The following is a 16834-nucleotide window of genomic DNA, read 5'->3' on the forward strand; positions in this document are numbered from 1 at the left end:
GGGCCATTCTGTCATTCTGTGATTCTCTGTTTGTACCGCACAGTGCACAGTGCCAGATCAGGGTTCTGCCCTCTGTGGACTTGATTTCTCCTGCTTCATGCAGGCAGGTATATAAGGGAGTGTTCCAGAGGAAAACACTGGTGTTACAGCAGATCACAAGATGAAGGTGAATTAGGGTCATGCTGCTGAGAGAGCAAAACGTACCTGGAAGCATGCAGGGACACAGGCCATAAAGCTTGGTGCAATCACTCTGTCCATGAGGCATTGGAGAGGTCTCAGAACCTTCTGATTTGGGCAGTGCATTTCACAAAACAGACGGACCAAGTGGAAAACTCAGAAGTAATAATAATGAGTAAAAGTATTGTAAACTTGTCTTACTAGGACGGATCAGAAGCCTTAGGCTAGTTAAGAAGCATTGAACTAGTCAAGAAGAAAAGCTCACAATGTTTGTCTTCGGTTGGGTTCTGCTCTTTTCACACTGTACCAAATAATGCTCACAGGACATCCTTATTCTATGAGCTGCTCTGCACGCTGTCTTAGTGCTGACATTCACTGGGCATTCAGTGCTCAGCTGTTAGATAGGTCTATTTTCTGACTTTAATCTCTGCTTCTAGAACTCCCAGGGTTTTAAGGTGGACGAGAAGGAAGTGTCTGCTACAAATCTAGCTAGATTCTACTATAAATACTTTGCCACGTGCAACACGCATGCTTAGCAAGGCTAAGTGATTTTGGCTGTGGAAGGGATGAAGAACAAGAAGCCTGTTGCCCACCTCTAGCAGAAGCCTGGCAAGGCTTCTGAGCTGCTGTTTTAGGCAGTAAACCACATATGAGTATTGGTGAGTAACTGTACTGCGTGGCTACGTGCACTTCATCACATTGCAGTTGAGCTTCAAACAAACTGAAAATGGGAATCTCATGTTGCTCGTGCATGTAATACGTGGTACCAGCCGGCTCAGTTCGGTATCACTCTGTAACCTGGCATTTCTACAGACGGAAGCCTCGTGGGTTAAGCCCTGCTAACGTCCTAGGAGTAAAGCTGCGCTATAAGGCGCAGGCGAGGGCATCCCTGAAGATACAAGAACACCATGCGGACGCGGTTCCTAGACAAGGCGCTCCGTGCCTGGCCGGTCGGGGGGACGCTGCAACGATGCCTGGGCCGTAACGAAGGGCTCGTACCGCCGTCCCTCGGCGCTAACGGCATCCCACCCCGCACGCCTCTCCTCAGGCGCTCCTCCCTCGCATGCTCGCTCCGGGCCGGCGGCAGGGTCTCCGCCTCCCCTGCGGCGGCCGGCGGAAGCCCCGAAACATGAATACGAACGCTCTGGCCCCTTCGGCCTCGGTCGCCACTCCCCCCTCAGCGGGCGGCGGGCCCGGGATCGAGCACGGCCTTAGAGAGTGGCGGTGCTATTCAGGTTCCTGGGCGGACGGAGTGGAGGGGCGCTCGGGGACGGCGAGCGGGATGGCGGCGGCGGGCGGTGCGGCTGCGGAGCCGCAGCTGGAGCCGCCTCGGCAGGGCCCGGCGGAGGGCGAGGAGGCGGCGGCAGCCGAGCTGGCTGCCGAGCTGGCGGCGCGGCGCAGCGCGGAGGCGCGACGGCTGGTGCTGTCGCCGCGGCGGCTGTGGGGCCCACTGCCCGCCGGGCTGTCGCAGTGGTTCCCGGCGCTGGAGGTGCTGGACGTGAGCGGGACGGGGCTGGCGGAGCTGGGCGAGGAGCTGCTGGCCCTACCGCGCCTGCACACGTTGCTGGCCAAGAACAACCGGCTGGGCGGGCCCGGCTCGCTGCCCAAGGCGCTGGGGCAGGCCCCGCTGAGCCGCTCCCTGCGCGTCCTCAACCTCAGCGGCAACCGCTTCGCCGAGCTGCCGCCCGCCCTGCTGGGCCTCCGGGGGTTGCAGAGCCTCAGCCTCGGCGGCAACCGCCTGCACGGCATCCCGCCCGACATCCAGGAGCTCCGCAGGTGAGCGGCCGCGGCCCCGGAGCGGCGCGGGCGGTGGGCTCGGCTGTCCTCGGGCACCTCTGCCCCTCGTGTCGCCGTGCTGTGCCGAGCTGTGCCGTGCTCTGCCGTGCTTTCGCTGTTCCGCAGCCCTTCGAAGCCCCGGCCTTCGGTGCGGGCCACACTGATGGCAGTGTGGTTGGTATGAGCTCCGTGTTTTGGTTTTAATACCTCCGGGGGAGAGAGAAGCCGAGCCTCAGGTCTGGTGTAGCTCACGGCTGATGGGCAGCGCGGGAGGATGAAGATCTGATTGTGGCTTATGCAAATGCCAGGGCCTCTTTGCTGATGCAGCAGCAGTCTCATTAGGGTGCTTACTTGTGTTTTGGTATTATTTCTCTCCACCCATCTAATTTGTATGGATCTGATGGGTCTGAAGCGCAGAGCCCTGGGCTGCGCCTCGGGGTCATGGCACATCTGGTGCCGGGGCCTGATCAGACTGCTGCAGGCCAGTGACGCAGAGATTGAGGGCTGAATCATGGTAACCGAGAACATTTTTAGGGTGGGAAGAGATCTTATGTAGCGTCCATGTGGTATTTATTGGCTGCCTGTGTTGACCTGGGACGGGTGCCTCTGAGGCCTGCCACAAGCTGCGGGCAGTGTTCTGACTCGTCGGTGTCATGCGGGCACCTCAGTGAGTTCTGCTGGTCTTCAGGGCCTCAGACCAACCCTGTGCTTTTTGAGACTGACCTCTCCTCACCCTGGCCCTTTGCTGAGCCTTGCTGGAAGCAGCCTCTCTCTGACGCAAGTTCCAGCAACCTTGACCCTACAAGACTGGGTTCATCCTGGTGGCTCAGCAGAGCGGAAGCTTGAGTGCATGGGGTGCTACATCCCACAGTTGTAGCTGAGCATAGTAAAGCTACTGGAACGCTGGAGGGAAATGGTTTTGTCCACTGCAACATAATGCAGTTTGGTATGGCACAACGTGCTCTTGTTGAGGAGCAGTGCTAAGCTGGAATTGAGAGGTGCTTTGGTGCATTTTGAGTTGGACTACATCCTGGGTTGGGGTTGGCGCATCAAGGGGGAGTCTCAGCTTTTTAGCTCTTCAGGGGCAACAGAGAACATGAGCAGAGTGGCACTACCTGCATAGGAAAGGAGGCTGATGTCAGAGATGACCTGTGTTGCCTCCAATAGCATCCATGGTAGCTGACTGGGTTGTGCTTGGAATCCGGTTGTGGCTACCTCTGAGGCAGAGGCTTCTGCTGCCCCTTGCATGCTCTCAACTGTGGATATGGTTCTCTGTCTCATTTTATTTTTCTTCTAACAAAACAAGCCTCCAGCCCGGTTTTTGTCACGCAGCTGACCCCAGGAAAGCACCTGGCTGCGTCACACACACAGCATGTGGTGCCCCAGCGGACTGTGCTCTGTGCAACATTGCTGTTCAAGCTACCGCTATTTCTTCCTCTAGCCTGCCCTGAAGCAGGATTCCTGTTTGTCCTGTCCTGTGGATTTTCTTTCACTGGTCATGCATGAGCCCCAGACCGACAATTCTGAGAGGGCAAATGCGGACAAAGCTATTGAGCTGTGGGTTTATCGTTACAAAGTGATGCGTCAGGTAGAAAAACTAAACTAGACCCAGCTTGTGTCTGCCTCCTGTGTAATCGCCGTTAACTTGTTGAACTTCTGCTAATGTGTCACTGTAATAAAATTGAACTTTAGCTCAAGATAGTAAACCCCTGCTCCTCCAGGATTGTCAGCTTCTTTGCCATCAGCAACCCTTCTGCATTTGGGACTGCTTGAATAACAAAAAGGAGGAGCACACTTACTTGCCAGAGCTGGAAAAAGCAGTACTTTGTAATTTAATATTCCTCTGCAGGGGATCTTGAATGGGATCACTGGAACCAGGTAGCTGGTGACCTAACGCCCTTATCAAAAAGGGAATAGAGAGAGAAGCTGCTGTCAGACTCATCTGCCAATGAGAGAGGTGTCGGTGAAGAGAGCATGCCTGGCATTGAAGTAGGTAAAGCAAACCTGAGGAGGAGCAGAGCAGGACTGGCTGCTGTGGGATGGAGGAGTCTGCTAGTTTCTGAATTCCAGCAGGGGCCTGGCATAGGAACTAGTCACACAGCTCAAGCTACAAGATGTCCATCTCACTGCTGATGGCAAACTAAGGCATTGACTCTTCTTCCATGTCCCACTTCCCATAAAACATTTTTTTTCCTCATGTCTCATGATCTCCAAGACCACAGAGAAAAGCAGGTAGCACTTTAACTGACATGTTCCTTCTGTTGGTACTGCAGTTCCCAGGGTTAGCAGTTCTCATCTGCTCCAGCCTCTGATTATAGAGCTGAGCTGAATTGCAGAGATCTAAAAATAATTCTCGTTTCAAGAGAACGTCCGGGCTTTGAATTTTTTAAAAAAATTCTTGTTAGCTAAGCCTCATATCTTTCCTTTGCTCCACGTGTAGTTTTTGAAGGGACAATGCATCAGTTTTAATGAAGATCAGGGATGCAGCAGGTAAGGAGTTTGTGCAGTGAGGCTGACAGAATGGAAAGCTCGCAGCTCTGACCTGCTGCAGGAGGAGAAACGAACTGGCAAGTGCAAATGCAGAGGCTCTGGAGTGAGAGATGTGTCAGGTGATCTTACTCGCATGAAGGTAATAAACCCACAGCTTTGCAGCAAGCTGGTGTCAGGTCGTCTTAGCATGTTCCCTGGGACTTGGTGAGGTAATGAACTGTGATGGATGAGAACCACAGCCAGTCCTGCTGTCTTACTGCTTCCAGCCTCAGCCATCTGCCCTGTCCTTGTCCCCTGGGTGCTGCACAAGGTCCTGTGTTGAAAGTGGGCAGTTTTCAGCTGATCATGTTACCTCCTAGGCTGTTTCAGAAGGAGTGTCTGCCGATGTCCTTGTGTTTGAGGGTTCTAAAATGGGTGACCATGATTGCTGTGATGGCAGCAGGGTGGTGCTGGTCATAGCAAGCTGACACCAAGGATAAAGCATTTGCTTCTTGTTTTCTGTCAGAGATGTTTAGAAAATGCAGTGCTGCTCTTTCCTACAGATTCCATGATCTCTAGTCTGTGGTGATCTGGAACAGCCTTTTAAATTTCTGAGAAATAAATGTGAGCCCTACTGAGGGATTTTTCAATGGTATTATGGCTGAGCCAGCTCCTCCTGCTGCCCCTAGATTCTGTCAGCAAGCAATGTGGGTACAGTGCAAGACTGCATTGTACAAGGATTGCAGCATCGGTTGTTGCTGTGAATTTAGGGTAGAAAGTGCACTAGCTGGTGAGAGCAACTCTTTTTGCACTGTTTTTGTGTTTGTTGCCCCCAAAAAGGTGAGTTTAATGTCAGTGCTTCTAAGCATCATCTCTTCTGCAGCTCTCCCTCCAGCATGGGCCTTGCTGTGTTTGCCGTGTGAGATGGTCACATGTTCTGTCTCTGGCATGGCTTGTAGCCCCAGCAGCTCCTCCATGTGATGAGCATCGCAGACATCCCACTGCTGCTGGTCCAGCTAGGGACACACGATGAACTGTCGTGTAATATGGCTGGTGAGTTAGAAGTGCCATCATCAGCTTCTGCTGGGTTTGGACGAAATCTCTTTGGTGAGGCAGGCTGTCAAAGTGCAGCTCTGCTGCACTGTGGGTTGTGGTTTACTGGTGCACGTTGTCCTCGTGGCTGTGTGCTTTGGGGGGCGTGTTGCGCTTTGAAGGGAAGAATCCTTAGGAACTCAGTGAAATGCCTTTGCTCCCCTGAATCTCCTGATGTGAGTTTCAAATTCAGTGTTCCTCTTTCAGTTAATATCTGTGCGCATTGGAGCACCAGGAGCAAGCAGAAGAGCACAGAAAAGCAGCAGGCTCTTTCCAGGCATCTGCCATATGTGTTCCTTTCCTTCTTGCTTAGAAACATGTAGCAAAGCCCAGTTATACAAAGACTGGGATCAAAGGCCTCGAGCTCATCGCTGGATTCATCCAAGGTCTGTGTCAAGGCTTAGATGCAATGAAAACCAGAGTATTTGCTTTTATTCATGGCATGTATTAATCATGTCAGACAAGCATACACTTAAGAGTGGTTCTTACAGTGTGGGAAACACAGCAAATGAAGCTTTGATAAAGATACGGCGTTAGGAAATCTGCTTGCTGCCTCCCTTTTTCTTCCCCTCTTCAAACGTTTTGCAAATAGTTTTTAGACAACTGTTTGATCTTGAATTTGCATGTCAGCAAAGGCAGTGCTCTTCTCCCAGGAATTAACAAATCCGTAGAACAGGGTGAACAGGAGTGTACTGTGGGTTGCTTTTAAAATCCTCCCTTGCATGAGCCTCCAGCTGCTGTGGAAATTCCTTGCTAAAAAAATTTATCCTAAACAGACCTGGAGCTATTTCAGGGTCACCGTTTCTTTTTAGATTACCTATTTAGATGCATCTGTTTGATGTCGGCTGTTAAATGTTACCCAGAGAAGCATCTATGGGGAAACTGGATGGGTTGAAATTTTGTCCGTCTTCTGTACCAGAAAACGTTTTCCCCTTGAAGTGTGATGTGGAAGGGTTATGGGAATTGACAGGGCATTTAAAAATAGCTCTTGTGCTTTGAGTGGGCTCTTCGTAGTTACCAAGTGTTTGGGTTTGTTTTGTGGTACAGGACAACCTGGAAACATCAAGACATATTCTAGCAGGCACGTGCAGTCTCTTGGCATCTTGTACGTATGCTTCGTTGCCACCACCTGAGCCGCTTCATGGCTCTGAGCTTTGCCCCACTCCCTTCCTATATGTAAGAGCACTTACATACATCTGGCTTTTCTAAGTTCCTAGACTGGCTTTTGGAAATAGAGAAAAAATTGATCTCTCCCTCTGTGTGTGCATTGATGCAAGAGACGTTAGCTGGCCGGCCCTGTGATTGTGCAGGTTAATGCTCCTCAGAAAATCTGGGTCTGGTCTAGTTGTGAAAGGTTATGAACCAGGTTTGAGAGGTTACTTAGCGCAGCCACCAAGCTATGGTCCTCCTATGGAAAGCTGTGACAAACACGTGTTGCTTTATTGCAGGCTGTTCCACAAGCTGCTGGTTGTGGCACGGTTGGGGGTTTGCTACCCGGGTGCTCTGCAGCCAGACAAGCTCCCTGACCTCGTCTCCTTGCTCCAAAAGGGCCAGCTCTCATTGTGGCCAGCCACTGTGTCACTGCACTGCTTAGCCTGGTCAGGCATGCCTCCTCGAGCAGGGCTGCTGGAGAGCCAGCATTGCCGTAGCCTCCAGGTTGGGGCTTAGTGCAGTGTGGAGTGAGAACAGGAGTAGGTGAGCAGCAACCCGTGACCTGTGGTGTGGTCAGCCTAATTCTAATTACAAAACGCTTGTGTCTCTTTGAAATCCTGGTCTGGGTCGTGGTGAGCTTTGCTCAAACAGTTCTTTTGACTTGATTTGGCTTCAGAAATGGCTGTTAGGAATTCCTCGGTCTTACTCAGCCAAGATGAGAGACTGAATCCTTCCTAGTGAGGAAAAAGTAATCTCAGAACTGACCTACTTCATGCCTTAAATGTATGGGATAAATTCCAAATTGTAAGCACAGGACTAGTCCCAGTTACTAATCTGCAGACCTCTAAAAAGTGATCCAGAAGGTAGGTAAAAGGAGAACAATTTTTAAGAAGCCCTCTGCTGCCAGTGAAAGACTATTTGGTGAATTCTTAGCAACACTTTGTAGCCTGGTGCTGGGGCTTTGTATCTTAGCTAGTCACAGTGCCCTCATTACGCAGCCCTTAAAAAGAATGGACTTGAAAGCTCTAAGTCTGTTGGCAGTGTTTTGCACGCTAAGTACGTGCAGTAAGCTGATCTTGAAATGTGTTTTATGGCTTGAAAGGGATTTTGAAAACGTTTACTGCATATTTTGCTTCCCTTTTTCCCTTCCCCAGTAGAATGAGTTTGTAGTGGTTGTGTCTTCAAGCACAGAGGACAAAGAGTTAATTATTCACTTTTCCTAGGACATAGAGACCTGTACACATCTAAAGCTTATTTAAACATTGAAATCCACATTACTGAAATTCCCTTGCCCAACACTTTTCAACATGAGCTCCAGCAATGGCACAGAGTTAAAATATGCAAAGGAACTGTACTGTCAGCAGTTAATGCCTAATGAGGCCCAAGCAGCCTAAGTCCACCTTGGGAAACAATGTAGGCTGGAGGAATTTTGGTTGAAATTCCTTTGTTAGGGGATCAAAATTTAATTAAACATGTTCTCCCCTTGTACTATCTGCACAACAGCCTCCCTCCTGCCCCCCCTTCACCCCCACCTACAGGTTGTCCACGTTGAAGAGAGGCTATTCTTGAATGGTGTCTGGTTTTGCTCTGCGTGTTCCCTTGCATGTTGAGCATAGCCTCCACAAATGCTGTCCCACTTGATCTCTTAGGTGAAGCAAGATTCATTCCTTTGTTTCAGATGGTCAGGTTCAGTTTAAGGCTTAGAAGTGGCTTTGTTTTGTAGCTGCTTTGTCATAGCTGAGCGTGTACCACAATTTGTGGTGGGGTCCCTTCCCAGCCAAAGAAGCTGAGTCTTCCTCTATTTCTCTTGCACATGGCTGAGAACAGGTGAGGAAGACTCTCTGACTCCATTCCATGGGGCCTTGCAGAGATTGTATGGAAGAGAAGGCAATGATTAGTTGCTGTCTAACATCTTCTGTCCAGCAAGGGCGGAGGTGCATGGTGAATAATGGACACTCCACTTGGCTGGAGGATTCTGCTCAGTCCCGTCTCCCATCTGCTGAGTTTTGGCAAGGAGGTGTTTTTATTATTTAGACTCAAGCTGCAGCTATAACAGCTGGTGTCCCTGGTAGCTTTGGGCTCCGTGACATGGCTGTACTGAAATCAGTCTGCTTGACATGTGTGCGTGCTTGCGTGACTCTAGTGTACCCTGCGCTCTTGCAGCTGGAGTGCTGTGGGTAAGTGAGTTGTATCAGAGTGGGATGGGATGCGTCTGAGTTCTGAAAGGCTGCAGTTAGACACCGAGGAGTCAGATGGCATTGCAGTGTGACCAGCCCTCATGCAGGGCCAGTACCAGTGGACTTTTTCAGGGGGAGCCACTTTGCTTTACTCCTGTTGAAACTGAGAACTCGTGCTGGCAGCAGCAGGAGCTGTGTCAGTGGTGCAGACTGAGTGTGGGTTGCTCCTCCTTGGAAGGGCGAGCAGGAGCTTTGCGTATGGAGCTGATGTCTTGTGCCTGTCTGCAGATGTAACGGTTGCTGTGGGTGTCTGGACTTAAAGCTCAACCTTATCTGTTGCAAAACAGCAGCTCTATTGTAATTGTGATGTGTAACAGTTTCTTCTTTCCCCTCAGCAAATTATTTCACACTTAGTCAGCTGTAAGTTCTCTTTAAGAAATGCGTGAGATGGGAAGACCTGCTGTTAAATGAGGCTGGAAATGACCTTAATGAAATAATGCAGTGCTTTCTCTTTTTCAGTTTGGAGTTTCTGTACCTTGGAGGGAATTTCATTACTTCAATTCCACCTGAGTTAGCAAACCTGCCTTCTCTGAGCTCTCTAGTGCTATGTGACAACAAGATTCAGAGCATTCCACCTCAGCTGGCACAGTGAGTATTTACTGTCATCAGCCAACAGCTGCAATTAACCCTTTGAACTCCTCCTTCTGCTTTTGTGGGTAAAAGCAAGTGGGAGGACCTATTTGTCCTTCAGTGTCAACGTGGAGATCCTTAGTGCTGCAGGCAGACTGCAAAGATACAATGTGGAAATCTCAGTCAAAGTGTTGTGGAAAAGAAATCACCAACTGTACAATGCTCAGTGAACCTATAGATTTGTGCAGGGAACTCTGAGGAGTACCTGGGCAACTGAGAATAAATAGCTGCCATGCTGCTGTGTTCTTAGTGATGAATGCTTGATTTGTTTTGTTTTAGCCAAAGCCTTCCTTTGTTTGCCTTTATTCTGTACCATCCCTTGTGTTCCCTTGGTATTTCTTATTCTGGGATCTGAGAAAGTTTTAGCATTCATTAAATCCCACAACACAATCCTAGAGAATGACATAGTGCTTTATTAAGTCTTGCATAATGGGGAGAAGAGGACACTTCAAATGCTGTATGGATAGTCTAAGATGGGAGGCGAAAAATTCAGTGTGTAGTTGTAACCCCAGAAGCAGATGGATGGCAGCATGGAGTTTTCTCAATTGGAATTTGATGGCTTATTGGGATTATTCTTGATGTACAACGCTTAATGACTCCAGGTATCTTGTAACTTGTACTAACTTGAGAGTATCTCTGGACATTGTGCTGAAACATGCCTTCTGAAAGCCAGGGTACTCTTGTCACCCAAGCAGAACTAGCCTGGCCTGACCTTGCTAAGCTTTTAAGATCTGGTGTATCACAGCACAGGATGATGCAGCTGCAAGCAATGAAAACGTGGGGCTTCACAGAACTGGCTGCCTACCAGCATTCATCTTTAATGCATGAGGGAGAGCAGGTGACTTATTCAAAATATTGCACGGAACCATTTTTGGTGCATGCACTGGGTACAAGGAAAAATTATCTCCTGCTGAAAGCAGCCAGTCTCTATACTTCTACTTTTTTAGCGGATGGGGGGACTGTGGGCTGTGTACTGAGAGGCACACAGCATATGGAAGACTTTCTTCAGCAGGCATTCAAGAGCTGAGCCAAGCTTTCTAGAGCATTGTGAGTGCTGGAGTAGCAGCATCACCTTTAGCAAGAATTTATGCTTTAGAAAGAAGAAAATCCAAAGGGAAGAAATTGTCAAGAGGGAGGACAGTAGTCAGATCTGTATGTAATGCAGGTGTGGGATGACTTTTCTTGCACATCCTGACTGTGTTTCCATCTCCATCCTTAGGCTGCATTCCCTGCGTTCCCTCAGCCTGCACAATAACCTGCTGACTTACCTCCCTCGAGAGATTCTTAACCTGGTTCACCTGGAGGAGCTGAGTTTGCGAGGGAACCCGCTGGTGGTTCGCTTCGTCCGCGACCTGACCTACAACCCCCCAAGCCTTCAGGAACTGGCAGGACGCACAATTAAAACTCGCAATGTTCCCTACGCTCCCAGTGATCTCCCGGAGAATCTTGTCCGCTATCTGAGCTTGGCCAGCAATTGTCCCAACCCTAAATGTGGGGGTAAGTTTACCTTCGCTGCTCTGTTGCTTGCTTTTACCTGATGGGTTTTCTTTCCCCCTGACTTGCCACATCTCTCATAGCTCAGCCAGTCTAGATATGCTGTCGCATCAAATTCATTGGCTCTAGCTCTCCTGAAACATGTCTTGAGGGATCCTGATTCACTCACTCTTCTTAGGATTGGCGTTTAAAGTTCTAGCACTGGTTTACTACAATTACATGGAAATGTCGGACAGTGTTTCTGTTGGAGCATCGACAGCTCATCCCAGCACTCCACTGTGCTTTTATGTTCTGAATTTTCTGACCCTTCTGCTCTAAAATAACTCAGTCTGAGTAACTGACAGGAGAACTTTGGCAAACTTCTAAAATTGGGCTGCTGAACAGCAAGCTTCCTTTCCAGGCGGAAAAAGAGGGGAGCTGTAGTGCTTGGTGGTTAACAAGAGCATCTTTTTAGCTCTTGCTTGGATAGTAGTACCTGTATGAAGAGGACTTGTTGATAAGCCCGAAATCCTTGGGCTTAATTTGGCTTAATGCCTAAGCTTTATTCAGAGTAAATGATCTGTGCATTTAGCCTTGAGAAGATTAAGGAAAATCATTAATACACACCTTGCAGTCATTGTGCAGTTTGTTATCTTATCTCCATGTGGGACAATATCAAAACAGGTTCAGTAAGAAACGATGAAGGGCTGCAACTTGTGTGTTGGAAGAGAAATAAATATTTCCTTTTTTAGAGCTTTGAACGGGCCTAGAATAACAGTGGATTGGTTTTCCTCTTTTCTTGCTTTTCCTCATGAATTAGCATAGCACTGCAGTGTTGCTGTGACACTGCAGGAGAAAAGATTGCTCCATACCAGCCAGGACTTGAAAGACTGCTGGAAACTTCTGAAAATGTCAGTGTCTAAAATCACTCTCTGTGACAGGAAGGGAAGGTAATTGCGCATTACAGCAATGCTGTTGCCATGGCAAACAGCATCCAAACTCAGCGTGGTGACTTCACTCAGGCAGAATAGAAGTGGAGCCATGAAAGAGAGAGGGTCTATTTGTGGACACATTTTTGCTAGCTGGTAGAAGTGGCTTCACAGATTTGTAAACAGAGTGGGTGAATTAATTCAGCATTTAAGGAGAAGCTTGCAAATTCCCAGCCTGAGATTTTTACCAAGGAGAAATGCACCAAGGAGAGAAGTTCTGTGTTTCCATAGGTCCTCTGGTCCCTTCTTTCTCCAGTATCCCCTCCACTTCCACATCGAGTGCTGTGTTAAATCCTAACTTAAGCCATTTGGACTACATGCAGCAACCTCACGGAGCGCATGAATTACTCCTCACACAGTCTCACATGTTGTTACTGTGCCCTCTGCCTTTACAGGTGTCTACTTTGACAGCTGTGTCAGACAAATCAAGTTTGTTGACTTCTGTGGGAAGTACCGCATCCCGCTGATGCACTACCTGTGCTCCCCGGAATGCTCCTCGCCCTGCAGCTCTGCCTCCCAGAGCTCCACTTCCCAGAGTGAGTCTGACTCCGAGGACGAAGCCAGCGTTGCTGCACGCAGGATGCAGAAAGTCCTTCTGGGATAACAGAGAACAAAACAAGAAGACAGGAAGGAAAAGTGTTTGAAAAATAATAATGGAACAGCAAAGCACGAGCCCTTGGCCGGAGGGGCTCACAAGAAACTTTCCTCGAGTCCTTGTAGAGGGCAGAGCACCTTAGCAAGCCCTGGCTTGCTTGCTGCAGCGCTACTTAGGAGAACTAACTCAGTGGATACTGCCTGTAGGGTACCTGGGGTTGTTAGAGATGCCTGCTGTCTGGGTGACCCCCACGTGTGGGCTGGGGAGGGGCTTTGTCCTGACTGGCAGGTCAAGAAGCGTTTAATGTGTCACTTCACAGGACTTCAGTCTTCCTGCAGAGCAAAGGAGGCTGGCCAGATCCTTGAAAATTGGGAACAGGCTAATGATTCCACGTGGGTATGCGTGGATCCCAATGTTTTGTATAGCATTTTGATTCCTTTCTGTCTCCTTTGATTTCATTTACAGATCTTGAACCCATTCACCAAATGAGAGTTGGGTTTTTTTTGTTTTTTTGTTATTCTGGAGTAGATTTTCCAAACTCTGGTTACTGCTCCTTTGCCTGGAGGCACAGGGTCTCTGTGCTGCTGCAGACATTATAGCCATACAACTGAGCCACCTTTTTTTCCCTTTCATTACACCAGGCTGCCCTTAGTGCTTCCTCCTAACAATATTTTTTTCCTCCTTCTGCCTCTTCCTGTTACACTTGGAGCGCTGCTTTTTTCTGATGCCTTCAGAATATGGATCAGTTGTTCTGTTGAGACTTGATATTATCTCGGACCTGTGGCCGCGTGTGCCTGTGCACGGGACCAGATGTGATGCTCTCTAACATATGTTTGGGTCTCAGCTTGCTGAAGCTAATCTACTTTTATATCTGAATTGCAGGAAAGGTCTTAATTGACATTTCCTTTCCTTAAGCAACCATGTTCCTGTGCTGCAGCAGGCAGCTCTCCTGTGCTTGCTGCAGGGCTACCATCTATCTTTAAGCTCATCTATTTAAAGCAGAGAGCACCTTAGTGAATTGGAGGTGCTGAGAGACGTGCTGCAAAGAACAGTTTTTGGATTTTTTTTCTTAACACAAAGGAAAAGCCAGTAAAAAAAACATAGCACACCTTGTCTGAGCTGGGGGTGGTTTTGAAGCCCCTTCCTTATTTGCATTTGCTCTTGCTGTGGTGGAACTGGCAGTCTGTTGGATTATTCAAGTAACACATTTGCTTATCTTAAGCTATGTTGAAAGGAAATCCACAGAAAAAAAAAATCAGAATTTTGAAGTATGACACCTGTCGGTGTTTTGCTTAGTGAGAGCTGCTCCTCTCAGTATTTCCTGCAGACAGTGCTTTTGTTGCAGTCTCAGTATGGCAAATCCAGCCGTGCCTTTGAATGCATGAGCAGAGCAAATATTTCATGTTAAGAAGCAAAATGAACAAGCGTAACTTTACTTCACCCACTTTGGTCCTAAGGGGGTAATTAAAAACCTGTACTTCTTTCTTGCATTTGGAAAACACATGTGCCTGTTAGGATATCTTATGGCAGCTCTGTGCTAATGGTCCTGTTTAATTATGCTTGACACTTTATTAAAGCACTTTGATAATTCTACTCATTGTAATTAGCTTTAGTGATTATTTTTTTTAAGCTAGAATTTTCCTTTTAATGCTACCTGACAAACAAGGTCTGTGAAACTTTATGCATTCCAGTCTGTCTCAGTGTGCAGGTTTAACTTCTTGCCTTGCACTTCCTCAATGGTACTGATTGCTTCCCTGGTTCCTTTGCAGAGAACTTGAATTTGAAAGAAATTATCTGCTCATTAACTATTGCAACTTAATCTAAATCGTGCAACCAACAAGTACATAAGGAATTGAATGACACGTGCCCTGTGCCTTTCCCAATCATGTTCACAAGTGTGTTTTTAAGACAGGTGCATGTACAAAGCAACTGGGTATCACTTTAGGAAATTTCATGAGGTTTGCTTAGAAAGACAAACCCTCCATTTTGAAAAGAGAACAACTGCATGCTGTTGGTGAAATAGGGATTAGTGAGTGGCGGACGTTTTCTTCATCTCTTCTTTCAGATGCTTCTTCGTGTCCTGGTTGAATCTTGTCATACAAAAGCTAATGGAGGGTAAACTGATTGCAGAGCCACAATTTTAAGTTTACTGCTGATTTTAACAGTTGGGACTAACAGCACGATCAGGAATGTGGCTTTTTTGCCAGTTACAGTGAACCACGTAAACTGAGATTCCAAGATCTTTTGAGCTCAGGGCTGTGGAGTACTGCCTGCCTTTCTTCTCTTGAGTAGCAGCTCTCTTGAAATGATGTCTTTTTCATTTGACAAAGTCAGATTTCACAGCCGCTTTGCTGCCACGGTTCCTGTTTTCACAGTAACACCTATCTGTGTGACAGGCCAAGGTGAGTGGTGGCTGGTTCTCATTTAGCTCCTTCCTCAGGTGCATTTTCTTGCCTAACCAAACAAGCAGCCCATCTCTACCCCCATTCTGATAATGCTAATAGACTAATCTGTTTTTGTAGCTGCTTTGCTGTAGCCGAGTGAAAAGTTGACAGCTTATGCAATGGATATCTATACATTTTCCACTTGATAAAACGTCTCTTAAAAATATATATGTATTTGTGAATATAGCTAATGATTTTTCTTTGTGCTGCTGGGATTTAAAGTGCAATTCAAGAAGTCAGAATTTAAAACAATCAGGGACTTGTAAGAGATATGACTCGTTAGTTGTTTTCTTTTCCCCGTGGAGGTGGATGTGAGAGCACTAGGGATGCAGGTTGGTACTTGCCGTGCCTAACATACTGAGCCTCCCTGAAATCCACATTTTCAGCAATTTTAGCCCCCAAAGACTGAACAATAAAATAGGTAAGATGAAACTTGGATATTTGCTGACGGATGGCAGGTTCCTACCATCCCTTCCTTGGAGGCCCTGGGAAGCAGGCCCTGGTTTTGCCAGTGCTCTGTCTTGTAGCTCTTTTTCTTTTTTGCCAGATTTTAATAGCGCATTTCAGTTGCTTCCGATGCGCCTCTGGCTGCAGTCTTCAGTCAGTGTTTTGGTATCATTCCCCTTGTTGCTACAGCAGCCCAGCATGTCTGGCTTTTGAAAATGTTCTTAAGCTGAGACACAAGTGTGTGAAGGAAAGTTGCTCATTCCATCTTCCCCGCAGGGTCTTGGGCCCTGCCTGCATTGTTCCTCTTGTGTCACCATCTCCTTGCCAAGGGGAGCTGATGCTTCTGAATGCAGGTACTTAACAGGAGCAGTGAGATCACGGGGAAAAGAAGCAAAATATCAACTTGACTGGGAACAATTTCTACAGTTGCCAGTTCTTTTATGTTTGTTATTCTTTAATAAGAGGTGAGACTTGAGGAAGTCAGTAATGAATATTTAAACATACTCTGAAGTGGCCAGATGCAGTTTTTCTTGGGCTTCTGTCCTGGTCATTTTGAGTCTTTGAAATCTTGTGTTGAATTATAATGGGAGTAGGGGGGAGGGAGAGGAAAACCAGCTCCTTTTTGTTTCTTACCCTCGTTGGCAATAATGAATGGAAGGAATTTAATCCAATGAAAGTAATGAAACTTAATCCCTGCACTGTGTCTTTGTTAACCAGTTCAAAGAACTATTTTTAATGCATCTTATTCACGCCGGGCAGATGAATTTCTGCCATCGCCACCCCCAACTGAAGATATTTCAAGTGGACTACTTCAGAATGCACACTAATGCAGCAGTAACTCTATCTTGGAAGCTTCCATTGATTATTTCATTTGCCTGACTGACTAGAGAATTGGTCTTTTACTGACCTGAACATTAAGGCGAGAAAGGGTTCTCATCTAGCCCTCCTGTTGAATTTTTCTCGTGAACAGTTGTTTCAGGAAGCCTTAAAGTGCCTTATGTTTTTTAAAATGTAGTTTGCTAAAAATGTCTGAATGTAGAATATCTCTAACATTATTTCATTATGAGCTGTAAGACAAACTGTAAAGACTAAACCAAAAATGTTATTTCTACAGCTGTGTGTGTCCATTATTTGCCGACGTCTCGACTCTCGGTATTACTGTAGCAGAACGCTCGCAGAGCTGTGTACATCACAAATGGGGCTGTACACAGTCTGGGAATGGATTAGGTCTGTTCTGTGCTGTGTAAAACCAACAGTAGGTGAAACTTCCAGAAGGACTGCTGAAACTCTTGGCTATTGGAGCTCGTTTGTAACACATCAGAGAATGTCATAAGCAGGACCTTATTTTGCCTG

The 16834-nt window shown here is 47.5% G+C and overlaps 1 protein-coding gene across 1 annotated transcript; it reads left to right on the forward strand.

The window, feature by feature from the left end:
- The first annotated feature begins 1225 nt into the window (after positions 1-1225).
- On the forward strand, positions 1226-16594 carry LRRC58 (leucine rich repeat containing 58). The gene is made up of 4 exons (XM_052666149.1): positions 1226-1953; positions 9363-9491; positions 10753-11030; positions 12391-16594. Exons 1-4 carry the CDS (start codon positions 1241-1243, stop codon positions 12597-12599), a joined length of 1329 nt encoding a protein of 442 aa, XP_052522109.1. The 5' UTR covers positions 1226-1240; the 3' UTR covers positions 12600-16594.
- Positions 16595-16834: the final 240 nt, after the last annotated feature.

The sequence above is a fragment of the Tympanuchus pallidicinctus genome, unplaced genomic scaffold (assembly GCF_026119805.1).
Source record: "Tympanuchus pallidicinctus isolate F22 unplaced genomic scaffold, pur_lepc_1.0 scaffold10, whole genome shotgun sequence".
NCBI lineage: Eukaryota > Metazoa > Chordata > Aves > Galliformes > Phasianidae > Tympanuchus > Tympanuchus pallidicinctus.